The 27999-nt window shown below is 32.2% G+C and overlaps 2 protein-coding genes across 3 annotated transcripts in view; both read right to left on the bottom strand.

The window, feature by feature from the left end:
• The window catches only part of LOC141449255 (uncharacterized), a 32200-nt gene extending 19802 nt beyond the window's left edge, over positions 1-12398 (bottom strand). The window contains exons 1-8 of one of the 2 annotated variants that reach the window (XR_012455420.1): positions 12180-12398; positions 11903-12081; positions 9096-9236; positions 8361-8492; positions 7430-7633; positions 5407-5590; positions 3108-3340; positions 795-923 (exon numbers count right to left, since the gene is read on the bottom strand). Coding sequence is in view for 1 of the 2 variants with exons in the window: in XM_074118487.1 (XP_073974588.1) it covers positions 795-923; positions 3108-3340; positions 5407-5590; positions 7430-7633; positions 8361-8492; positions 9096-9236; positions 11903-12081; positions 12180-12348 (1371 nt within the window). In the remaining variant the exon portion in view is untranslated. The remainder of the gene's footprint in view (positions 1-794; positions 924-3107; positions 3341-5406; positions 5591-7429; positions 7634-8360; positions 8493-9095; positions 9237-11902; positions 12082-12179) is intronic. The other variant, XM_074118487.1, reaches the window with a different exon arrangement.
• Positions 12399-12941: 543 nt separating this feature from the next.
• Positions 12942-26680, bottom strand: LOC141449256 (uncharacterized). The gene is made up of 6 exons (XM_074118488.1): positions 26494-26680; positions 25778-26413; positions 24097-24227; positions 20819-20983; positions 18205-18405; positions 12942-13432 (listed from the first exon to the last, which is right to left on the bottom strand). The coding sequence occupies exons 1-6, from the start codon at positions 26600-26602 to the stop codon at positions 13082-13084; spliced, it is 1593 nt and encodes a 530-aa protein (XP_073974589.1). The 5' UTR covers positions 26603-26680; the 3' UTR covers positions 12942-13081.
• Between the last annotated feature and the right edge of the window lie 1319 nt (positions 26681-27999).

Genomic DNA, 27999 nt, shown 5'->3' with positions numbered 1-27999 from the left:
GGAAAATCGGTTGAGTAATTTGTAAATTACTTTGAAAATATGCTAATTTTTGGTATTTCCTGTGTGGGGCTAGTGGTTCTAATACTAGTACTTGCTATTTTGAAAAAAAGCGCTCCAATTTTCCCGCAAATAAAACTCTATTTTTTTTGAATTTTAAATTTTTTTTTGGCGGGAAAAAAACTTTAATTGCTTATGGTGGCTTTTCCTTTGCGAATTTAGATTTTTTCTTAGTGGTGCATAAGAGTGCAATGTGTTTCGAGCTCGGTGCAAAAGTTTTGTCTCAAAATTCAACCAAAGTGCCGCCAGGTTAATGGACCCGCAGAAGGCTCTTGCTTTAAACATCTTTGTAATCTGTACGTCTCAGTACGACATCAATTATGTTCATTTAGTTTATTAGATATATTTATGAGAAAGAGGTAAGATATTAATCTAATCAGTAACAATCTGCAACAAAGACAACAGCAAACCCAATAATATGTACAAATAGAACAAAAGAAATATAAATCAAGATTCTACTAATTTCGTTCAATCACACAACTATGCAGACGAACTACGCAGTTACTTCAATTTTCTACAGAAACGTTCAAGCGAACAACTTTGTAACGAGTTATACTGGGCACACTATAAAAACTACATGTGACCATTTTAATCCACATATTAATAATAATAAAAGTCCAATCTTTTCATTTTTGTTTATGAAACGCTGTTATTGCGGAACTCTGATCTTGATAAAACCATTAAAAATGTTTTACTTCTATATTAACGAACATAACAAATTACTTTAAAATTCTTACCAGATTTTTTAATACTTCGCCTAAAGTAATATTGACTTGTGGTAACGTATGTGATTCCCCTTTCGATCGATCGAAATAATGTGTGAAAAGTGAACGTTTCTCAATTGGTAACATATCCCTTAATAGTGACTACAAAATAAAAGAAATGTAAATTATGATTTATAAAAAATAAAATAATATATCATTCACAATATATTTGTTTTAAGTATAACAATATTTTATACAAGTGAGTGTTGGGCCAATAAATCTTAGTAAATATTCAGGGTGATCCATTTAAAACGCACCAATCACCAATAACTTTTTAGGAAAGCGGAATTTCGAAAAAAACCTACAAAGTATACTATATGTTTGTTTTTTTTGGTCTAGTTTTCAAATTTTCCTCCCTCGATGCTGTATCTTTATTTTTGGCGGAGTTACGGCCAAAAAACTGATTAGAGTTTCATAAGGACCACTGGTTTTGAAATAGTTTATGAAAACTACATAAAAAATTGTAAAAAATGGCGTTAACCACGTTTTGATATCCCTAATATTTGTCGAGATATTTAAGATCAAAGTTACAATTATTTTATCTATTCGAGATCGATTTCAACATTAATTTTCCTCCAAAAATACACATTTGTAATGTCCTCTGACTGCGAAAAATGTTATTTGTGACGCAAAGTAAAAAAATAATAATAATTGAAGATTTTAAAACATGTAGCGTAATGTAATGGTTGTGGGTGAATCAGGGTAAATTTGTTTTATCATCAAATAAAAGCAATCACAACATCATTTTAATGCACCTAGTATGCAAGACTTCTTGACCTATGATTAGGGTAAGAATATCTTGCCAGGATGTTGATATAGTGGTCGAGAGCGTGGCTTTGTAAGTTGGGGATTCCCAGTTAGAAACCCACGTATGCAGTCATTCATAATACTGTAAAGTTTTTCTTGTCCTTTTACTAAGAAAGAACTTTACTTACACAACTAGTGCCTGCCACTAGTTACGTTAAATATGTGGGTTTGATTAAATAATAAAACTCGCTAAATTTGTAAGTAATAACCTGATTTATTAACACATTACCATTTACTCACATTAACATTTACTAGCAACTAACGCTATTCATTACAGTTACCATTTACAACAGTCACAACAGTTTACTGTTACTTACTCACTACGTAACGTCACAAAACTGTTCCCCGACTGACCACTGGTCCGCACTGCACCGAATTGCACTAGTCTCTGCTACACAAACAAAGCTCTACTCACTAACTAACTAACCGCCTGACTAGCTATCTCCGAAGCACTCCGCAACACTGACTCTCTCAAACTGTCACTTCCAAAGTGTCTCTCCAAACTAACGTCTCTCCAAGACTCACTCAAAACTAACTGATTAAAACTGATTAACAACTCACTAAGAACTCCTTAAACACTCTAATGACTGACTTCTCCAGCTGTGTCTGCCTTCTTTTAACTGCGTGCCTCCCTCCAACTGGGACTGCCCTCCTCCAACTCTCTGAGCATAAGTTTCCACGCCCTCCTGATGTTCATTGGCTGGAGAAAACATACTGCCACCACCTCAGCTGGGGCCGCCCTCCTCCTACTCTCTGTCTCGCTCCTACCTGTCAATCACTGGCTGGGAAAACACATATGCCACCACCCCAACTGAGGCCTTTCTCTTAGCTGGCTTTTCCACAGGTCACTAACTCTTTGAACAATCTAGCTCTTTCCTTTCTAGTTCAGGTAGCGACCGGCCCTTTTGTCTACACAGTGGTGGCCTGATACCGACTTTGGTCGCTTAACCCCTAGAACAATCTAGGCCTTTCTTCTCTGCCACAAGTAGATACCGCCCTTTTGTTTATGCAGTGGCGGCCTGTTACTGTCTTTGATCGCTCAACCCCTAGAACAAACTAGGCCTTTCTTCTATGCCCAGGTCAACTTCGTTACAATACTTAATGCATCATAATAATTTTTTAAATAAAATGTAGTCATCCACGGGATTCGAACTGGGGATCTCCCACTTACAAAGCCATGCTCTGGACAACTAGTGCCTAATAATAATATATATTCACTTAGCTTAATAATTAATAACGAGAGAAAAATAAATTGCAAATTTTTGGGAACCATTTAAACATATATAAATTCTAGACGATAACAATTTCACAAACTTACAGTCACTTTTCGGACCATTTCATTTCAATTTCTGGGCAAGTGCTTAGTTCCCAATATTATCTTAATAATTTTGAGCAATACCTAATTTTTTTCAATGAAATTTGAAATAGAATAAATTTGAATTAATTAGTGTAGTGCTAGATTTCTTTTTCTTTACTTACCATACAAGTATCATTAGATAATAGTTTCTGTTCTAATAATTCTTCTAGGAAATCTGGCTCTAGAAGTTCATCCAACAATTCGGGTTCCCATTCCCAAGATCGAATAACCCTCTTATCCGGCGTGTATTTAGTTAATATACGACTATATGAAGTACAAGAATCGTTTTCAAGTTTCTCCTTCTGTGTTGCATTCAACGTGTAACTGATTGCCCAGGGATCGAAATTAGGAAACGCTGCAAAAAAAATAATAAAATAAAATAAATTCAATATTATGGAATACAAACAACTTATAATTTCTACTCACCAGATACTTGAAAATAGAGCAACGCAATGAAAAATAATGATAAAAGAGACAATGGTCAACAGACATGTTCAATAACTTAATTGGAAATAAACACTATTAATGCTTTTATAAATCATAATTTCAAATATGGCGTTTACTGATAGTCTTTGTTTTTTGTATGGTTGTAGTGTGTAATGTGTTCAACATTAATTGTATTATTGAAGGTTCTTTAATTTGAATTTGTATTAGCTTTTAGTTACCCTAAAATATTTAAATTAAGGATTCAGTTTAGCGAGGAATCTGTCCAGAACTCAAAACAACTACGTCTTTTTACCAACATTTTGGCCTGAATATTACAAATAAAACAAATACAACAATTTAGAATATTTAACCACAGGACTACAAATATTTCATACAACTTATAATATTCCTTATTAAAACTATAAGAAATGATATAAATTATAATCATTAGAACTTACGTGGCTATGCGGGGTTGGTTGAGTTACAGAGAACTAAGAGCCAAAAATGAACGAATATAACTGGGCTTGCCCGGGCAAATTTTGGTAATGACTATACAATGATGGGACAAATACAATATAACAATAACAAAAATTACAATGTTTGGTTTTACAAAGAGTAGAGTAGATATTGGAAAATTCTTTTAATACATCGATGACAACCTAAAAAAACGAAAAAAACACTTTTTTACTAAAAAGAGAAAACTTATAAACCAAACGATCAATAGTAATTTGAAAAAAAAAACAGCAATAATTTTGTAAAAGATGTTGGATATTTGTAAATATTTATATTTAATATCCTAAATTGTTGTATTTGTTTTATAAAGTAATATCCAGGCCCTGAAGGCAATAAATTTGCCGAAACGTTGGCAAAAAGATGTTGTTATTGTTGAGGACCGATTCCACGCTAAACTGAATCCATAATGTTCATTAATTTGTCATTATTTATCATTGAGCCCAGTTTAGTGAGACCATTTTTGTAAACTATTTTTTATTTATTTGTTTTCTAATTGCTTTAATAGTTTTTAAAAGTTACATACAATATAAATTTGAAGTAATCTGTAACAGTATTTTTGTAAATACTTTAGAGAGCAGAAAAATTTGATCATTGGCTTTTTGAAAAAATCGCCTTTAGTAATAAGTCTTCGGCTTGAAAACAGGCAGAAGGAGTTATTTACCTCTGAGTTTGAAAGATTAGGTTTAATAATCAGGCAACAACTATCTGTTACGAAATAACTAAAATATCTGGTGTTTCTCTATGTATTATTCTGAAGGTTCGGATTGTTTTACTTATATGAATTCTCACAAATATTATAATTTGTAAAACCTATCACTTCTCGTGAAAGTGAAGGTTTAAAATTAAACAAATAGATTTCTGTCTAGGTGTAAAATTTTATATAATTGTAACGCTTAATTTTATTTTCAAGGTTTTTACTCTCAGTTTTTTCTTATCATTTATTTAGTTACAATCATCGCAATTATTTTGTTATAAGCAATAATGATAATAATCAGAGGGGAGAATTACCCAGTGGTAATACTCCAACAACATATCACTCACTATGTATGGACTCACGTCGTCCGAGAGGAGATCTCAAGGCCACTGTCATTTAACATATCTAGAAGAGTTATTTGGAAATCTGCTGGAAGGAAGGTGTAACAGTGGTCTGTGATGAGACTTTTTGTTAAGATGGAATTTTCTGTATCGTGCTTTAGCAACTTGTGTGACGAAAGGAATGTTTAAATCTGTGAAAATAGTTTGATTGGTGACGTAGAAAGGAGCGATGATTTAGACTGCATGGACTGGATCCTTTGTAGGTTTCAGAGTTTGGTTAAACCCTGCAGTCCAGTGCCATAGTCCCAGACGGGCTTTAATGTACTAACATAAATTAGTCTCTTGTTGACCACAGTAAGTTTTGATCTCCTGTTATTCTAATTTAATTTCAAATAGTTGTAATTCTATTGTTGTAATCATTAGATTGTTATTATTATGTTAGCTTACCTTTTTTTTGAGCATCAGAATACTTAAATCCTCTTGCTGGATTCAATGGAGGAATTTGATAATATTTAGGAGACATTCTGAATAAACCTCTCGAAGACCGAAATTTTGTAGGATGATCGTTAGATTTCAGTTCACTCATTCTTCTGTTCTCTGGATACATGTAGCTCTTTATTTTAGAGGCGAACTGCAATGTTAAAAAACATTTATTTTTATAAATGTTAACTTGTAAATATAAAAATAAGATGTTTACTTATAAATATGAAAGATCATACTATTAGCGCAGTTTACTGCAAATATTTATAAGAAATTCCTGATAAATATCAGAAATGTTTTTTAAGGAAGTAAATTTAACGTCAGGTAGGAAACTACAACTGTAAGACAAGATTAAATAATTTATTTTGCCTACTTCTGAACAGAAACATGAACAATCACTTATCTACTTCCTAAACTTAGTTCTTTAATTTACAAATTAGGACATACATTTAGATTAGATTCTGTGAGGTTAGCTAGCTAGCTGAGGCAACCTTAAGATGGAGCACCTCTTCAGTCCTATTTGGTTAGAAGAGTCTGGAAAGGAACACCTGAGTAACGCTTGGAGGTACAAGTTTGTAAGGGCCGAATTCATCGCCACACGTACAGTAGACTTTTCTCTCAAACCAACTGAAGCTGAAGAAATTGCTGAGTGCACCTCAGTACGTTATACAATTTTATAAGCATTTAAACATTTCAGATGCGTGTAATGAAGCAGTAGTATTGGAGAAACATGAGTGTATGAAACTTGAAGCACAAACCTAAAAAGAAACCGTTGAAGTGTACTCCAAAAAAGAAATCATAGAAGTGAGAGTATAAATAAATAAATAAAACAAAAATAGAAGTAAAAAAAAAAAAAGAAGAAGTTATTAAAACAGGGAAGAATTCTATATTTTGTAAACAAATGGAAAATTAAATGAAGATCCAACATGCTTTGGTGCAATCTTCCAGATTCCTAAGATTGCTCTGGTATCGAGAGACAAAAGTCATGACGGAGGTACCGTACGATGACGTAATGGAATTTACTGGTTTGAGTACTTTACAGTTTCGTAGACAAGCCACAGACTTAAATTTTATTTTCAAAATTCTAAATAATAATATAAACTGCCCTGAACTTTTATCATTGTTAAATTTTCACGTGCCAACAAACGGTACTAGACAAAAACAAGTGTTTTCTAAAGTGTGCCATGGTACCAATTATCGTAAGTTCAGTTATTTTCCAAGAGTTGCGGATCAAGTTAATCATCTACCCGCTGATTTTGATATATTTAACACCAACATGATCGAGTTGAAACATTTGTTAAATGGCTGATTTTGCGGTGATTGGTACTAGGGAAAACTTACCGGTTATTTGTGATATAAAGATTTATTAATTGAGTAAAGTTTCTATTTTTAAAGTATATTTTATAGAACATATTTTGAAGTATTTTGTTTATCTATTAAGTAAATTATGTGTATATATTATTTCTATATTATCTTTATTTCTATTCTACGATATATATATGTATAAATGTATGATGTATGTATATTCTATAATTATTATATATTGAGTTATTATTAAATGTTATTTTAAATTATATTTCTTTGTAACTGGGTGATTGCCCGTCTTGTAAATAAATAAATAAATAAATAAAATCTGCAAATCCAACACCAATGAAGTGGGAAAGTAAATTTGAATGCTATCTAGCGGTTAGAGGTGGAACTAGATTTCTGTATTTATTAGTAGATTCCTTGCATTTTTCAGTTTTTCAATTATCATCTATTTTCCCTTTAGTAAAATCAAATTTTCTTCACTTACAACAATTTATTATGAAAGGAAATTACTAATAAAATCAGAAATCAATGGGAGTTGTACGAACTAAAGGTTTAAAGATGTTGAAATTCTCCAGAAACTGGTACTTATTTTTTCAATGAATTCCTGAGTTAACTGAACTTATGTATTTCCATTTTTTTTAAATTATTATATTGGGAAATATAAATTAAATTAAATTACACTTTCATAAATTTCATCAATTGAATCCTTAAAAGTCCGCTCGGTTTTGCGTTTTGTTACTCTAGCTTTTTGCTTCTTCGTCTGTATTCCTTGAGGATAGTTCCCTTCTCTTGTCGTGAAAGCTATGGGGGACATAGGCGGGATTCTGAGGGTGTCTGGTTGACGCATTACATTGATGTAAGGATCACAGGAACAACAAAATCCCTTTGAAATAATATAATAGAAAACAATTAACGCAAATATATATGCATATATTTATAAATAATTACACTTTAATACATATCAGGTAAAACCTACCAATTTCTTTTAATTCAGCGAAAATTAACTATACTGGGAAGCGCCCGGTCAAGATTAACTGTTGTATTTAAAGTTTAAGCAAAGGTATTTTGCTTAAATTATTTATTGCAGATAAGATTGTGACTTTTTTACCTCAATTCACTACGGATTCAGTGCGTAAGCATATCAAAAACTTTTCATTATCAATTACTTCTTAATATTCTGCAGCTAGTTCTAACATATACTTGCAAAAACAAATGTGGCCAATAATAGGATAAGTTTGGCCCAGACAGTAAATTTCAAGTTTTATCTTTCTTAGTTTTTTCAGATCTTTTTTTTTTTTTTTTTTTGTCATATATCCTATCTGACAAAGATGTCGCTATTATGCGAGCATAACTAATTTTCCATAAACATTTAGTATCGAAGGTATGGCTTCAAGTTTGGCGTCTAGAAAATTGACTCTAGAAAATAACTAGAGAAACTCGAAGATGTTTACGAGCCTCAAATAAATAAAAAAGATTGTGCAATGCGGGCAAAAAAATTTTAAAATGGCTTTATTTACTTTTTTTTTAGTGTTGCTAAAAATATATCCATTTGTTTATAATTACTTTTGTTAATTAACAAAAAATAGTTATGAAAGTTACTAGATACTGACCTCGCTGTAGGGAATCACTTCATGGTGGTAGTAGCTGTATCCGCAAGTTGGGTTCACTCCAGACGCTGAACAACCCAAGAAACTTTTGTTATTTTTATTAATCACTTGTTCCGAAGCTTCAGCATTAACTATCTGCAACCAATTTATTACCATCCATCGTTAAATAATAAATATACTATATTTAAAATTATATCACGTCAATCAAAATATTAAAATATTGGACTGTTACAATTGATCATCTTTGTTAATTCATATCTATTTTAAAAAACTGACAAATAAAGTAACCAATTCTTTACTTTCTTGTACTCAAATTTCGAAAACTGAGTTCTACAAGAAATAAATATTTGAGAGTGTTTCGACGTCTCCCTAACAAGTAAATATATATATATGAGATTAGACTGAATGTGTATTTGAATAGAATATCTTAAAAATAGAAAGTTCACAAAACTTAAGCTTGGGATTCTGCATTGGTGAATTCTTGGGATTCTTAAGTCAAATTCCTACAAAGAGAAAATCTAAGAGCTGGGTGGGCTCGAACCCAGATTTAGCAATAGGAGTCCAATGGAGCAACCTGTGAGCTAACTTCTTCCTAAATGGTGTTCACTAAGATTGCAATTCGGTTGAATGAACACAATTAGAGAGAGTCGTTTGAGTAATCACAGTAGATTGTTTAGTTAATATTTTTTTAATCAAAATGTTGAAAATTATTCAGCGTACAACATTGAATAGCCTTACATGTTGGATGATCAGTCCATATGATTGTTCCACTTGACGCTGCCTGATCTTAAATACGACTGGATTCAGTAATCTAATCCTATGCTTCCATACAGGATCGTACACTTGGTCAATCAAAATGAATTCTTCCTCTGTTTTCGTCTATTTAGTGAAAACAAGTCATTTTTAAATAAGAATAGTTTTTTAAATTTATTTACAAGATTTATAAAGAAACGTAAGCATCAAATATTTAAAAAAAATGTCAGGTTAGTCGCAGGGGTTGGTCAAAACTTGCAGCATGCAGGACGAAATTTAACGACTGCTGAAAAATTAACATCCAAATTGGAAAAAATTTCCACTTTAAAAACGAAAAAGCTTGCTTTTTTTTATAAGATGAATTCAATTTCGACAAAAAACTGTATAAAGTTTCTAAAACCTAATTAGTTATTACAAATAATTAATGTATAAACAACGAAGATTAATTAATCTTTTAAATAATTATTAACTATTATTAAGTAGAAATATCTCACAACTATCTTCGAAACACTCTACAGTTCTGTGTTAAATCTATTAATCAAAATTAAAGAGTTTTTTTCTCATGTTTTGTAAGAAAAAATTATTAATTGAGCTGTTGACTACATACGAGGGTCGTTTGAAAAGTCCGTGCAAAGTCAGAGAGATAGGCGCGTATCGAGGTTATGTTTAGTTAGTAGCATCTCTTGGATGAACACACACCAAGTATCAGCCAGATCGGTCTATTTCTTTGTGTTTGGCATTCGTTTGAATCGAGGAAGTCGAGTGATTTTCAAAAAATGGACAAAAAAGAATTTCGTATGTTGATTAAACACTACTTTATAAAAGGCAAAACGCCTCAGGAGACTAAAGAGAAGCTTGATAAACATTATGGTGACTCTGCACCTTCGATTTGAACAGTTTATAAGTGGTTTCAAAATTTTCGGAGTGGCCATATGGGCACAAGTGACGCTGAACGTTCTGGACGCCCTGTTGAGGTTACTACTCCAGAAATCATTGATAAAATCCATGATATGGTGATGGATGACAGAAGAGTGAAGGTGCGTGAGATTGCTAGTGCTGTGGGCATCTCGAATGAACGGGTACATAATATTTTGCATCAACATTTGGACATGACAAAGCTATCCGCAAGATGGGTGCCGCGATTGCTCACGCTTGACCAAAAACGAAATCGTGTGAAGTGTTGCAAGGACGGTTTGCAGCTGTTCCAGAAGAATCCGCAGGACTTTAAGCGTCGCTTCGTCACTGTGGATGAAACATGGATACATCACTACACTCCTGAGACCAAAGAACAATCTAAACAATGGGTTACCAAGGGGGAATCTGCGCCAAAAAAGGCGAAGACCGTTCCTTCGGCCGGAAAGATTATGGCGACTGTCTTTTGGGATTCGCTAGGAATAATCCTCATCGACTATCTGGAAAAGGGTAAAACTATTACAGGTGCATATTATTCATCGTTATTGGACCGTTTGAAAACCGAGCTGCAAGAAAAACGCCCACGATTGGCCCACAAAAAAGTCCTTTTCCATCACGACAACGCACCAGCTCACACCTCAGCAGTTGTGGTCGCAAAATTAATGGAAATAGGGTTCCAACTCGTTTCACATCCCCCCCTATTCTCCAGACTTGGCTCCCTCGGACTACTATTTGTTCCCCAATATGAAGAAATGGCTGGCGGGAAAAAGATTTTATTCAAACGAGGAGGTGATTGCAGAAACGAATGGCTATTTTTCAGACTTGGACAAATCCTATTATTCGGAAGGGATCAACAAACTAGAGCAGCGTTGGACGAAGTGTATAAGCCTAAAAGGAGACTATGTTGAAAAATAAAAAAGGTTTACCCCAAAAAATTAAGTAGTTTTTATTTTTGCACGGACTTTTCAAACGACCCTCGTAAATCGATTAACTTCACTTTTTGAAATATCCTTAATTTCAGACAAAGCACCTGGTTCAGACATAGCTGTAATAAATTTCCAAATAATAAAGATTAATGTCATTAAACGACAACATTTTTTTGACCATTAAATAATAAATAATTTCTTTCAGAAGCTATTTTGATTAACATCGTGCTCTAATGTAAATCGTTGCAATGATTCAACTCAAATTCAGTAGCAGGCGCTGAATGATAACGGTAAATGTTCTTGAATTTATGTTATAAACGGAATTTTTTTTTAAAAAAAACCATGTACATTATTTCATTGCATTTCTCCACTTTTTGTTTTTTGGAGTTAATCGAGTAGTGCAGAGTACAGTTCAATTATCATATCAATTACTTTTTTACTCTCCGAAATAAGCGTTAAAAAAAATGGACCGTCTCTATGGATACAAGTTTAAAAAGGAAGGAGATTTGTTTGTTAAAAGTACGGAATTCTTTGTGAAAATCAATTCTATTTTGAGTGATAATCTGCAAAAAATTAAAAATAGAACCTGTTTTTCTTGGCGAATTCCCTGTAATTCTCCAGGCAGCCCTATTCATTGAATTTTTATGTTAAACCTATCTCTTTGGTTTCAATTTTTGCTAGCAGGATATTTATTTTAGTTAGGGGGATTCCTGCGGGAGCCGAGAAGCTGACATTTTTCTTCTTTTATTTATACATTAAACAAACCACATAAATAAATTCTTAGTTGGACGATAAGAGGTTTCAAAAATTGTGAATGTGTTAATAATTAAAAGAGTTTGGTGCTTGGCCTGGCTTATTTAATATTATTAACTTAATATTGCAGTAATGTGTTTCCAGTCAGTTTTTCAGACCCTCATCTGAATGAAAATGAGTGACTATTTTAACTTAACATACTCGGCCGCAGTTTGTAATCTGTATAGTGACAACCAGCTTCCGGCGACAATTAGTGACTTCAGAATGCAACAATGGTTCATCAGTATCATAGCCATAAAATTCCATCAAATCTTGGGTTCTAATGGCGGACATGTTGATACTATCGCTAGCTCCTCCTTTCACAACATGGAATTCTCCTCCTAATAAAAACAAACAAACCATACCTCATATTATTTAGGCTGATTAATTATAGAACTTAGGTATTAGAGTCACACTTGGTCAACTGCATGGAACTCACCTCTGTTAGGACACCTTACTAGTACTGTTCTGATTTGAAGCCTCGGTATTCGATTTTTGGTACTTCCAGTTTTTGATGGGCAGAAATCTTTGGATTGAATGTTTATGACAGTTTGACATAGGATTAAAGTTAATGTAGGTATAATTAACATGAATAGGTGGATTAACATTATTATCTATTTAATGAAATTATTACTACATACGGGATGAGTTTCCATAGATAAGATAGTTTTTATCTTAAATTTTTTAATATTTATAAACATTTGGAATATTTTTCTAAAAAAGTTATATTCTTAGTTATTCGAAAATATTTTATTCATCTTGCCCAAATAAATGTATTATGAATAAATAAATTTTTGCATTAGTAACCCATAATTCTTTTCTTTGGGAAAGGGCTCATGAGGTCCTCTAAAGACAAAAAATATTTTTTATAAATTGGTCAGTAAAAGTGTTTTGTCGATGTGCTAAGTGTCATCGAATTAGAGGAGAGGATATGAAATAGAGACTAAGGTTCTAGAGGTGTACAGATATGGTAAACAAAAAATTTGTTATATGCATAGTTCTATTATAAAAGATCAAATATATAACACATTGCCCTGACATTCCCGACTAGTTCGAAAACCATATTGTGCTTATGGTAGAAGTCTTCTATGCTTCTACATAGTATATCTGAATTTAGTTTAAGCTTTGAAGATATTAACTTTAACTTCACTTATTACATTCAATAATATTACAAACTATAAAATATTTCAATAGCTTCATAAACGTGTGTATAATTTGTATTTAAAACAATATTGTTTGTTATGAACATTACAGATTCTCTCAAAGGACAGTCGAATACAGTGATAATAAGAGAAAGTCAATTCTATATGTGTTGATGAAATATCTGTGCTAATGTGCAGCTTATCTACTTGGCTCCGTAAGTACTGAATAGGCACATCTGGGCTGTGGTCTTTTTGGCCTTTTAGTCGGTATAGGACGTCGATCAATTATATGTGATGGCACCTTGGGCGTTATGGTATTCAACTTCTTCTTTGTTTGGGTATTTAAATTATATTCGAAAATTGTTTCCATCACAATGGGCGATGTTTCTATCTGTTCTTCTTGTAAACTCAAATTGTCGTTCTCTTTGTTGTTATTAATCTCTGATGCTGTTTCTGGAGGTGTTGTATACCTAGGTTCTTCTGTTTTTTCATTTTCTAATTGCTCTTCTTCTTCATTTTTTTGCTCATTGTTGTTTAATTCTTCTTGATTCTGCAAAAATATAAAGTTTAATTTAACGTTGTTTTAATACAGAATACTTTAATTCGGGCTATGCTGTTAAATTACTTGGAATTGAATCACTTGTCACTGCTGCATACCGAAATTCTATCGTTATTTGTAAAATTTGTAAATAACATCAATTTTGATAAATTGTAAATTAAGTCAATCGACCCAAAAGTGAATTGACATTTTCATTTTATTAATTTTATTAATTTAATTAATTAATTTTGTTCGATCCTCGAAGGGATGTGCGGCCCCCCCCGGCCTAGAATTTATCTGTTGGTGCTAATAGCGCAGCATTGTCCGGTTGGCAGCACTGGAGAAGTCAACGGAGAGGGGGCTCCAGCGTGTTCCTGGGAGCTCGAGCCAGTTGCCCTTGGGGCTTCTAACAGGATCCTTAGTCTGTGTTACTTTGTACGACGGTTGCACCCAAGTCAAGCCATGTAGTGATGGGCAGAACGAGTCCGTCTTTGGACTCGTTGGATTTGAATCAGTTCCAGGGTTGGAATCGATTCCAACAACTCGTTCACCGATTCCGGTCTCTGTACTTACCCTATGCATTAGTAAAAATGTCACGCAATTCATTAAAAAATATCATTAAATGTTAGCTTTCCCAGTTAATAACAAAACTATATTTCTTTAACACACATTGAGTACTATCCCTAATTTCCAATTGCACTGATAAATATAAAATTAACAACGTAACACAAAAATTAACATAAAAATAGACTAGTCAATTATAAAAATTAAAGCAATGATGTTTAGTCATTATCTAGCTTGACCACTGGAAGACTGGAGTTAACGTGCTTCAAGAGGATCCAAGGTAGAGAAACGGAAATGGGTAGGAAATTATTCCCATAAAAAAAATTCTAACCCTTCAAGCAAAATGATAATTACTCATAAATAAAGAAATATTTATTTACTAGGACTTGTATATCAAGCTTTAAAAATATTATCTTATTATCTTACGAAAAGAAAAAGCTGTGTGCTTAATCTTTAACATAGCGCTGGACACTCTTATTCTTATCTTCATTGGGTAAGTTTAACCGTGTACATGACCGTGAGACAGTCAAAGTAACACTGAGCCAAAATTTAGTATTACCTAATTGGTTTACTTACTGCAGTATCCCTCCCACTCTATCACCAATTTCACAAACATTCATCGATTGGAAATAATTTTTAGTTAAATATTCGTTTTATTTGAATACAAAAAACATTATAACGCTTTCTTAAGATGATTTTAATTTTTAAAATTTGTTTTTGTCCATTACTCTTATATAATACGAAGAATTTCAAATAAAATATAATATACAAACACAATGATCTAGTATGCAGGTGGAGTCAGTCCTCGTTACCATAGCAATGGAACCGTTAAACAACTCCGGTTCCAGCTCCAGCAATTTCTATTGGCTAGATTCAGTGAACGAAAAAATGGAACGAGTCCGGTTTCAAAAGGATTTAAATCACTCCGGATTCGACTCCACCAACTCCAGTGGATTTAACCAATGAAAATGCTAGAGCTGGGCCGGAGTCGTTTAACGGTTCCGTTGTCATGGTAACTACGACTGACTCCACCTGCACACTAGATCATTCTGTGTTTGTATATTATATTTTATTTGAAATTCTTCGTATTTTATAAGAGTAATGGACAAAAACAAATTTTAAAAATTCAAATCATCTTAAGAAAGCGTTATAATGTTTTTTGTATTCCAATGAAACGAATATTTAACTAAAAAATATTTTCAATCGATGAATGTTTGTGAAATAGGTGATAGAGTGGGAGGGATACTACACTAAGTAAACCAGTTAGGTAATACTAAATTTTGGCCCAGTTTTACTTTGACCGTCTAGCTGACATGTACACGTTCAAGCTTACGCCAATGAAGATGAGAGTAAGAGTGTCCAGCGCTAAGTTTAAGATTAAGCACACAGCTTTTTCTTTTTGTAAAACAATAAGATAATATTTTAAAAGCTTGATATTCAATTCTTAGTTAATAAATATTATGAGTAATTATAATTTTGAAGGGTTAGAATTTTTATGGAATAATTTCCTACCCATTTCCGTTTCTCTACCTTGAATACTCTTGAAGTAAGTTAACTCCAGTCTTCTAGTGGTCAAGCTAGATAATGACAAAACTGCATTGCTTTAATTTATATTTGACTAGCCTATTTTTGTGTTAATATTTGTATTACGTTGTTAATTTTATATTTATCAGAGCAATTGGAAATTAGGGATAGTACTCAATGTGTGTTAAAGAAATATAGTTTTGTTATTAACTGGGAAAGCTAACATTTAATGATATAATAATATAATAAATTGCGTGACATTTGTTCTTATGTTTAATCGTTCCAAACCTTCTGCTGCCTCATTTTCATTTTTATTTGCCTAAATTTTTTGGGGCGGGGCGGAATCACTTTTTTTAAAAATAGGGATTTGAATCAACTCGTTCCACCATCGGACTCGTTCCAATGGAACGAGTCCGCTCAAATAGCCCATCACTAAAGCCATGTGGCCCCGCAAACGCCGAAGTATCTCTCCCTGCCAAGAGTTCTGTATCTGACTGTAATATTGAAATTTATTGCCATCGTCTTCCTGTGTCATTCCCAACAGTGTTTAAATTGTAGAGCATTAAAGGCCAAGCACGTGCTAATGTGAGCTATATGTATGGTTATAGGGTTCTGAACTGTAAGTTGTAATAAGTAATTATGATCTAGACCTTATGGTATTTTCTTTGTACTTTTACCAAATTGAGAATAAAAATATATTTGTTCTTTTTAAGTGAAGGTATTCTGGGTGTTGGTGGCGTCCCCCACCCTTCCCTTTCCTTTAATTTGTTATTTTATTTTATTTGTGTTGCTCTCCCAAATTACCTAGGAAAGTCTAACACATTGTCCCTCTGTCTTTTCAGAAATCCTTCAAATTTAATTAAATTAATTTCAATTCTATTTCGGTTGCTCTGTAATTGTTTCAAGTTTCTATATATTTTTGCATTATTTCAATTTAATTTAGCTACTTTTATCATTTGATTATTTTAAGTGCAGTTTTCTAATTTTATTATTTATCTTTCTTTTCTCTATTTTGATTATTATGATTTTAATATTCTTTATTTTAATATTATTTTATTATATCATTTAATTTAATATTATTATTTTGTTAGTATTATCAACTATTACTATTCTACTCTAAATTATTATTTGATTATTGATGTTAAATTTTGTATACCAGCATGTATTATACATTGTATGGAGTATGCAAAAATAAAAGTTAAAAAAAAAAATACAGAATTTTAAAATATTGTTGATTGTAATTTTTTGATTTTTAAATTTCATTTTTGTAATCGATAAGATCACTTATTTAAAAACTGTATTTGGGCGTTGTTTTTTTTACAGAAATTAATTTTAAGTTTTAAAAGAAATAAATAAAAAATAGTGTAAGTGAGTTGTGATTTTTACTGAACAACATCAGAACATTAAACTGTAAGAATTTTTTAAAGTTGAAACCTAACAAAAGTAAACATTGACTCTCAGGACTGCCTAACATAGGCTGGCAATCTTAATAATGGCACTCTTGTGGAGGGATGCTGTGAAGTTAACAATTTTTTTCATTGTACTTTATCTTATTTCTTAGAAGAAGAAAATGTTGTAACCAACATAATTTATCTGGTAAAAAATTATTACAGCTCTAAAGATGATTAAAAATTACAAACAAATGTTGGCTTAGATAATAGTGTTTTTTAAAAAGACAACGTCCAATACAATAAAAAAAAAGCTACAACAAATTGATATGTCGTACAGTGGTCGCTAAATCAATATTTTTTAAAAAGAATAACAATAATAAAATGAAAAGGCTTGATCTTCGTTTAATTTCTCCAAACAATCTGCTTTTAAACCCCAGCAAATAGCCCTTCAATAACTTTATGGTGAGAAGTAAAAACAGAAGCTTAGAAAAATTTCAATTGCTATTTAGTATAAGCTCTGAATATGTCATTTCCAAGCTTGAAAAACAATTAATTTGGCCACCATTTCCCATTTCTTTTCGATGACCTAGAGCAGTGGTTCTTAACCGGTGTTCCACGAATATGGTCCAAGTGTTCCGCGAAATTTCAATTTTAAATGTACTGAAAATTAGAAACTTAAGAAAGATACGAAAACAAAAAATCGTTCCTTTTTTTTTAAATTTGAATTTTCTACTTCCAAAGCTGGCCTTTTTTAAGGTCAGTCTTTTTAAGTCATAGTCTTTTACAACATTTGTTATTTGTAGCAACGTAATTTTATGTTCATTATTTGATTAATTTTATTTTCAGAATTATTTTTTAAAACTATGTAATAATTTATCCTTTTTAATTTTAATTAATACATATATCTTTTTTGAAAATTATATTCGATTTTTTATTATTCATTAATTTTAAGTTCTTGCTAAATACCGAATTTCAAATTGTTTAATGTTAGTGTTCCGCGAGAAAAATGTATACATAATTGTGTTCCGCGTCTTTGAAAAGTTTAAGAACCACTGACCTAGAGACTAGTTCATCATCAGGGCTTATGCTATTGAATTACTATGTTTTTTTTACATTGTTACTTGTAAAGTTGGTGTATCTCCTGAAAGAATTGGCATTACTTTAAAATTTACATCCAAATTAATTTCTCTTCATTCTTTTTAGGAATTCTGAAACCACTTGTTTAATCAATTTTGACCCATAAAGTTAAATAATACCCCCCCACAAAAAAAAGTTGTAACTTTAGTTTAATTGCCGGGAACTTGCCTTACTAAGCTCGGTCACTTCCACAGGAGTGATGTTATTCTGATTGCAGGAATCGGAAATTTGTTCTTTTATTCTTAGGTCAGCCTCTGATGATATAGTGGAGCAATAGCTTACATCCTGAGAATTTACTGGAGTTTCATCAACGGATGCCTCAATCCGGGTAAAAGGTTTTTCTCCTTCTTGCTCCTCTTCTTCTTCTACCTGTGACATCGTTATCTTTTTATTCCCGAAAATATCTGCTTAATAATGGAAAAATGTTGCCACATTTCAGAAAAATGAGTAACGTTTCGAGTGTTGAGTAATAAGTAAATTTAAGTTTAAGAGAAGCAAGTCTACTATCCTGTCTTGTTTAGGCATATCTTTAAATGTTACAGAATTGCTTTAAAAAAACAAATAAATAAATAAAATATGATCAAATATTATCCTTCTAGTAAGTAGAACAGTTCTGGCTGCTTCTCAAGATTGCAAACTGTTTCTTTTCATTCCTTTACGTACTTGTAAGAACTAGTTAATATCCAATAATTACAAAAAATAATTCATCGCGATAAAGTGGCTCAAAACTGTAATTAATTTGCTACCTGTCAACGAATCTAACTCTAACAGATTTGATAAAATCTATTTACCGAAAGTGTGCTTTTACTCGACAGAGAGTTTTCAGTTAATTGCAATTGGAGAACTATAACGATTTTTAAGTAATGAGTTTTCTCTTAATCAATGAATCTTTTTTCAGAAAAACTTACTCGGGAAACCGATGTAATTAGACACTCCAGTTTCCTTCCAGAACAATTTAACTAAGGCGACACCTAGGTATTAATCAAGGAACAGTACCTCAGAGTATCCTCAGTATAGTAAAATTTCAAGTTTACTTTGCTTCATTGATTTACATTGAATAATTACTGCAACTTCTATAAATTGATTCTAAAATCTTGGAATTTATAAAGGACTGAGGTAAGATTACTTTATAAAATTATTGGCTATCGGGTAACAAAACTAATATTTCATTTTTCCCCCAACGTTTCGACACCATTGCCTGCCATCTTAAGAAGATAATGTAAGGAGTGAACAATTTTGTTTGTTTTTTCACAATTTGGAGAAGACAAGCAATAACTATCGGCAGGGTGGAATATCTGAGAAAATATTAGAATTATGTGTTTTTTATTCTGTAAGCAACAAAATTTAAAAAGTTATAAGACCAACGACAACTTATTCGCTGGCGTAATGAATAAAATGAATACCTAACAAAATGAAAGAAAGTGCTTCCGAGAAAAGTGGACGAATAAACGGAACTTTCTGCCATAGCAATGATAATTTAAAGTTGATATAAGTGAAATCAGCTAGCGCTTAGCAATCATACTGATGTTATTAAGATAAGCGTCTTGACTAGCCAAACTAAATGCTTTGAGAAGACAAAAGAGAAGAAGCGGCAATCAAAGAATCTTAAGTTTTAAGGGCGAGTTCAGGGAAACACAGAACTAAGTTACCAACTTCTAAAGTAGTCGTAAGTCTTTAACTAATCAGGTTTTCTTTAGAAGAATAAATGAAATATAACACACTACTATCAACCAAAATTGTAACTTATTTGGTAAGAGGTTCCCCATATTATCCCATTTCTGCCGGTGTTCCGAAAGGAAGACTTTTGGCCTTTTCCTCTCTACTCGGTATACCTAACCGATTTCCTCAAAATCCCAACACTATTATCGCCTCTTTTGCTGTCGTTACACCAACTCTATCCTCGAACTTATATCCCACAACTATCGCCTATAACGAGCAACAGCATTTAACTGAATCTCAGCAACGGACGAGAAAGTGGAATATAATAATCAAGAAAGGAAGAGCACCAAAGTTACTTTAACCTTGTGTCTCTCACTATCCCTTAATAATACCCTTAATCTTTCAGCTGACATCGTTAAGTGCTTTGGAATGGTCATAGTTAGAAGACTGGCCTGGATTAAAATGACAACAAACAAACTGACAATTAAGTTTTTCTCTTTTAAGATACCAGAACGGACAATCCGAACTATCAGTATATAACAAAATACCAGGGCCATATAACATATTAGACCTATTTTGAGACACGGGATGGAGCTGTGTGAGTTAATTCCTAAAGAATCCAATCTCTCCTGTCCAAAATTCTCTGAAAATAGCCCAAACACACTGCGAATGGAACCCTCCACACTAACTTGAATACTCCTTACATCACAGACCGTTAAATTGCATAAATCAATATCACCCCACACGTACCCTTTCTACGTGAATTTAAACTTCCCTTACATCTTAGGAAATTCTAGAAGTCGGCTGAAGTGCCAGTGGCATGGAGATCTCCTTAATTGATAGTAGTCAATTATAGGGGAGAGTCGTCATTGCTATTCCTTTTGAGGTACATGGCAATGATGCAGTTTCATCAAATTTACTGATTATATATGTTCCGGAAGTATCGTTGAAAAATATCTACATTTAATAGAATGATAAAAATAATAAAAGAAAAAGGAGGTTGAAATAAAATAACTCACTTTTCGATGAACAAAAACCGAACCATAAAAATTAAAATTTAATGAAGCATTAACAATTTTAATTCAGCAGGTTTTGAACAAAATAATGAGCTAAGATAACTAACCTGCTTTTTAGTTTCTTCTATAATATCAGATATTGATTGTAAAGATTTAAATGAGCCTAAGTTAGGGAATATAAAAGGATAATCTTCCAGTTCTTTCTTATTCCTCTTGTTTTCTTCCAAATAACTGAGTTTTGAAAAAGTTTTTTCCAAGACTATGGCATGAATCTGAAATAAAATATGAAAATTATTTCTTTAAGTAAATAATAATTTTTCTGCAACCATGTAGGAATGTTCTCGTTACTCAATTAAAATCAGCTGTGTAATGCCCAACTTCCCACACTAGTGGGGAAAAATTCCCATTAGTGTCACTTTCCGCACTAGTGTGTGGAAAAACTTTATTGTGCTTCCTTGATATAAGAAGTTTTGTTATTAACATAAATATTTTCTGTAAAACTTTAATAAGCTTATTTAACGTAACTAAGTAATTAAAAAACGAATATTAAAAAATAAAATAAAAATTGAAAGGAATATAGAAATAAAAATAATATTTTAATAAATAATTAGATATTTTTAATTATAACAGTTAAAAAGGTTATAGTGTTACCTTATAGAAATTTAAAATGGATTCTAGTGATTCATGTTTAGAAAACACTCCATCAATAAAAGAAACAGCAGAAAATTTAATAAGTAATGTAAATACGTAAGTAATGTAAATAATTGTAATATAACAATAAATGTTTATAATAAATAAATTACTTTTTGTAGACTGTAAAAATGAAATTTTTAATTTTTTTAGTTAATAAATCTAATGGTTGCAGAAAAAATATAATATTTAACTCGAGTGTTAAGTACTCGTGCGTGCAAACCCTGCCTCGCGTGAGGAAAAGTACTACTTTCCACACTTGTTAAATAAATAACTATTACTAAATTGACTAAATTTTTCAAATTGTCCTTAATCCTAAGTAGAAGGCATCAGCTTTAAAACATATTCGAGCGGGAAGGATTATTTTATATAGTTCAATCAAATACTGGAACTTCCAAAGAAGTTTGGAATTCAACGAATTTTTAGAAATCAGTAAAATGATTACTTTTTTCTTTTAAATTTGTTTGAAAATATTTTCGTTGTAAAAATTTTTTCACTGTCATTTTTTAAAAGTAATAATAATGATCTAGTCTATCTAGTGATTGATCAGTTCAATTCAAATTTAGTAGCTATATCCTTACTTTATAAGGAATTGAAGATATTATTAACTGAAGTTTCATCAGAAATGAAAGCAATTATGAGCGGACTAAGAAGATACTGAGGACTATAAAGCATCAAGAAATAAACTGGAGGCCATAATGTTTTGGCAATCTGAAACACCTCAATCCAACTAATCTGAATGTAAATTCACTTCTTAAATCTTCACCAGGTAATGATTACTACCTTATAAATAAGCAACATTACGAGTTTTATACATTGTAATCTGAAAAAGAAATTAAAATCCGCCAAGCAGAAAAGAATTTTGGATAAATTATATATTCAAACAACCAAGCTATTGAATCTATAAAGTTTTTAAATTATTTTGTAGGAACCTTCACAAAATCATTCATAAAAATTAACTAATGTTTAAAGATATTTATTCACAAGTATACAATTATTGTTTTTGTGAAGCTCAGTTAGTGAATGAACTACTATCCACCTTGTAATGATTATTATATTGTATTAATTTTTTTTTCTCATAAATTCTTTAGTTATTCAATTTTTATCTTATCTAATAAAATGCTACCTTTGAAATAAAGATGATTTTTGTGAATGAGATCTATTAAACATCCTGTATTAGAAGGTGCCAAAGGTAGCTTGGTCATCTTTTTCGAAAAGTTGTTGGATACAGAGGTACTCGTAATAATACGAGGTATGTTCAAAAAATAAGGTGAATTTTCAAATTTCGCGGGCTACGTACATTCGAATTTCGATTGTCTTTTTTTTTATGTTGGTACACTTGTCTCGAACATATTTTCAAAGTTGTAGCTATATAGCATGTTTAGTTTGTATGTTAGAGGCATAAATAAGACAAGTGTTTTGCGAGTTCGGCGATTTTCTTCTGTCGAAAAAAATGGATCAACGAATTTGAATCAAATTTTGTGTAAAAAAAATGGAATTAAGTGCTCAAAAACACTTGAAATGTTGAGAGTGGCGTACGGTGAGAGTACTCTGTGTCAAAAAAATGTTTACAAGTGGTACAAGCTTTTCACAGAAGGTCGAGAAGATGTGAATGACGACGCTCGCCCTGGACGCCCCAGCACATCAACAACCGATGAAAATGTTGAGAAGAATCGTCGAATCACAATTAGAGAAGTTGCTGAGGTTGTCGGCATATCGGTTGGCACATGTCCTGCAAAATTTTTTTCGAAAATTTTGGGCATGAAGCGTGTAGTAGCGAAGTTCGTTCCAAAATTGCTGAATTTTGATCAAAAAAACCGTCGCATGAGCATCGCTCAGGAATTGTTGAATGACATTATCATGTCTCAGTCACCGTATTCACCAGATTTGGCGCCCTGCGACTTTTTCCTGTTCCCATGATTGAAGAGACCCATGAAAGGACGGAGATTTGCGACGATTGAGGAGATAAAAACCGAATCGCTGAGAGAGCACAAGGACATACCAAAAAGTGCATATCAGAACTGTTCCGAGGATTGGAAAAAACGCTGGCACATATGTATTATATCTGAGGGGGACTACTTTGAAGGAGACAAAATAAAAATCGATGAATAAATAAATATTTTTTAAGAAAAATGAAAATTCACCTTATTTTTTGAACACACCTCGTATTATTTTTTTGTTTTGTTTTTTCTCTCTTCTTTCTTGGCCTTATGGTTATTGCAAATTAGTCATCATTTGTTTGGCTGTCTTTAAATAGTGGGTAGCTATACTGGTAATATGTACAGTTTTAAATTCATTGTCAGTATGGTTGCTTGAAGGCATATTATATGTATTTTAATTTTATTAATTTATTAATTTTGGGTTCTAACAATCTCAATTTATGCCAGGGCTTGATCATACTCATTAAGTCAGCTAGTTTTGGAAGTAGCCGTTTATAAAAAAGGGAAGAAATGTAAAATATTAAGTTCTACAGTCATTTAATTTTTATATTAAGTAAAACTTTGTCGACCTAAGCGCCAAGGAGTGCGATGCTTTGATGCTCTAAGCGCGCTCCCCGCGGTTCACTTCTAAGTTCTGGTTTCTGACTCATTCTTAACCTTATTTTTTTCTCTCTCATATTTTTCTCAGGATGCTTCTTCAAACTAAATGAGAAAATTATAATTATATAACTTATAATTCATAAATCTTTATTAACCTGCTGTTGCAATTCTAACAATTCTTCTTCAGTTTGTTCAATTCTGTTCCTCCATAGAATCGTTACTTCTTTTGTAGTTCTTAAATTACATTCGACTTCTTCCAATCTCTCCTGGAATTTATCTATGTTACCTAAACAAGAGCAATAGACAATTAATTGATAATCAATCTCCGAGAGTATATTTTATGAGGTTTTGACGTTTAGTAAGAGTTGAAGTCATTGCAATGCAAATTCGACCACAATTGATGTCACTTGACTTCCAAAGTCTTCCATTACACCACATACATAGCAGAATTAGTTTGATACTGTGGATAAACTGATCGAAATGGATATGGAATAAACAAAAATACAATGGGTTTGCTATGAGTGTAGTTTTGAATGGTGAGACGAATCACAAAGTCCCCAAACTCTCATAATAAAAATCATTGAGGAAAGCGAGGCAAGGAAAGAAATAGACAATACTGGAGCTCTATTTGCAAGAAGAGGACCACATCCTGTAATCTTGTACAATCTTGTACAGGGTTTACCAATAAATCAGTGCACGCACAACAAAACCTCCATAGGTCAATGCCCCAAATTTTAAAGCCCTCATTGAGGAACATGGCCATAAAGTTACGTACAAAACCACATCACTAAATGTCTCATTTCAAAATTAACAAAAAGATATTTTTATCGGTAATTCAAAACTCTCTACATTTTGATAACTAACCTACCATCAGTTGTAAAAATTATTGATTAGGAATCTTAGAGTTTTATCTATAAAAGTTGATGCAAAATCATGACAGAAGTAAAATTTCCTTGATAAAAGCAGACAGAATAACAATCTGCTCGTTCTTCAGTATGAATTAGGAAAAAGTAAAGAAATAATTCTAGGAGACTTATCAAGTTAAAAAGACTATCAAATATTTACCTTTGCCTAAAATTCCTCTAGCTTCCAATGCAACTAGCTTACGTTTCTTAAATTAAAGTACTTTATCTTCATTAACAAAGAAAATAAAAATTGATGCATTACCATTAAATGGAATAAGTTTGGTATTTTTGATAGATTCATTGAATCTATTTGATTCTATCGCGATAAGTTTACTATTAAATTAATAGCAATGTATGTACATTGATTTAGAATAACACGCAACACTTACTTGGGAATCCCAAATAATGAAGAGTTGAGCATAAAATAAGGTGTACCTCCCCACCTATTTTTCACCTAAAAGAAAATCCTAATACCCATGTAAGCTTCAATGTTCTCAGCCTAGGATTCCACATAACGCATGTTGCTGCATTTCCAAACCTCCTCTTTGCAGATAATATTAAAGCCGCAAATATGATTGAATAAAATAGGACTTCTGCGCAGACCTTTAGCAGATTGAGAGATCGGGAAAGAAATTATTATTTTTATTTTTCTAATCAGATTATCTTGAGAATAAGCCTACCTACATTGTTATCAGCGTTTTCCATTGTTTGCTGAAAATAACTTATCTCCACGTTGCATATTGATCACTTTGTCTGGAATGCCAATAAATTTTAGGTAGAACATGACTATAATTAGATTCTGACCTAGCCATAGGAATTGTGGTTTTCTTTCAAATAAAATAAATTGATAAAGAACGATAGCTCTTTTTGAAAGCTGATAAATCATAATAATAATCGGGGATATTAGAATATCATTAACAAAATAACTAACATTCACAATTCCTTAAAATTCCATTGTCTGCTTCTGGGAATAGGTTTTTCATTTGCAATGAATCTTTAAAGAATAATTGCCTAGGCTCATTTAAACGATATGAAAAGTAGTAATTCCTTTGGGTTTCATTTGAAAGTTCACTTTTTTGTTCTTCAATTGGAGTCCCATTTTCAAACAAGTTCACTGTATCAGTGTATGGCATCGCAAACACCGGTGTAGTAGATATGGGTTTCGTAACAAGAAACTTATTTCTTTGTTGTGACTGATCTGATTCACTTTCTTCACTGGATTTACTATCATCTTGTGAATTCCTTGAACTAGGTGCAGATTGGGTTTCATCGATAAGATTATTGTCGTTATCACTTTCATAATTAGCTTCTTCTTCGATAATCTCCTCATTGTCACAGTTAATGCTCAAATCCACATTTTTAGTGCTTTCATTTAGATTCTTCAACTGTGACACAATTTGTTCAATTCGTGTACCTTCATATCGGTGCCTTTTTTTAAATAAAAGGATTAATACAACTGCGGCAGCTATACTTGTTAAGAAAATAATCAGAATTTTATTTCCTATCGAATAAAATACAAATGCAGGCGGATAACTTGTAAGTGGCTCTTCGTTTTGAATGACTGTAGCTAAAAATAAAACAACATATTAAATTAGATAAACTATGGAAACTGACATACGAAGAATAAGAGACATATAAATTATTTACCTAATTCTCTGGCTTCATTAGTGAATGTTTTGAGCAGAAATAAGTTGATAGTGTCGTATCCCAGAATCGAGAGAAAAAGTAACACCAACAATTTGATTAATGTTATCATTCGGCCGAAAATATTAGGAACTAATAATCGTAAATTTTTAATTGTTTTCTACTGTAAATTCACTACAACATATGTATCAAGATCATATTATTTTTAATTACATTCTTATTTAATAGTTCAATTTTTAAATAATTTTGTATTTTTAATTTAAAGGTGTGATTATAACAATTTGGGAGGGAAATTTTTAAGTGATAACTATTAAATTTTGCAGCAACATTCATTCTTTGCTTTTATTCCGAATTTGTTTCTTCGAAGAAGGTTTTCTCTTATTTAATTTAAAATTACTACATGGTTTTAATTGAATATACCTTCTTCACTGGTCGAATAAATAATTTGGAACGGATCCAACTCGAAATGCAGAGAGCAATTTCAACAATTCCTATTTATCTTACGAGCTGTTCCCTTAGAGCAGGGGGTAAAACTGGCGGCCCTCGAGTTAATTTCTTGTGGCCGACGATGTACTGAAATAAAATGAAAATAGAAACAGTTTTTATGAAGGAAATAGCGCTTAGAGGAGGATCGAGGCAATATCATACACACAATTCCCAGTTTCTGTTAACTACTGAAGACGAGTATACATGTGGCCCAGGGCCTTTCCTGGGGGCCTGTGGGCTTAGTACAAAGGCGCTGGCTTAGTTCCACAGACGTTTGGAAGTCATATGTTTGCCACTCTCAGTGCAATTCCAGAATAATTCGGTTTTAAAAGATGAAGTAGGAATTCCCAAGATATATTCTTATTTAGGTGAGAAAATATCCAAAAATGTTTGCTGTACAAATTTTCGTGTAATTTTTTGGAGTATTTTTTTGAGCAACTATTTCCGTCGTATGAAATTAAATAAAATGGCATACAGATCAAGATTGACTGATAAACATCTATCTGCCTTAATGAAGATTGTCTGTTCTCAGTCTCTGAATCCAGATATTGGGAATCTAGCAAAAAAAAATTGTAAATATGATGTGGCCTGCGTGAATCTTGCCTGTTGCACCAAGTGGACCGTGGTTTAATTGAGTTTGACACCCCTGCCTTAGAGAAACGAATAATTGCATACTAAATTTGGTAGTTTTAAGATGATTAAGCCAAACAAACTTCATCACCAACGAACCTCTTTCCAACTTGTTAGCCTTCTTACCAAAATAGAAAAAATATTAGAAAAAAATCTTCTGAAAAGTTTCTTCTCTATTCTTGACATTCGGAGTGTTTTACGTCATCACCGGTGAGCTAATCCATTGTCCGTCAATGTCCGCATCTAGTTCCTGTTTGTCTTGTTAGATTTTAGACTAGAACTAGTTGCATCTTCTCTTTAGCGGAAACAGTATTACTCGGATGCCATTCTTGATATTGCACAGGCATTAAATCGTGTCTAGCTCTTGGGTTTGCTGATAAAGCTAAAACAAAT

Source organism: Rhodnius prolixus, unplaced genomic scaffold (assembly GCF_049639745.1).
Source record: "Rhodnius prolixus isolate KJV_2025 unplaced genomic scaffold, Rpr scaffold_2, whole genome shotgun sequence".
Taxonomy (NCBI): Eukaryota; Metazoa; Arthropoda; class Insecta; order Hemiptera; family Reduviidae; genus Rhodnius; species Rhodnius prolixus.
Note: the sequence above shows the minus strand (reverse complement) of the source record. Positions and strands in the feature narration are given on the sequence as shown.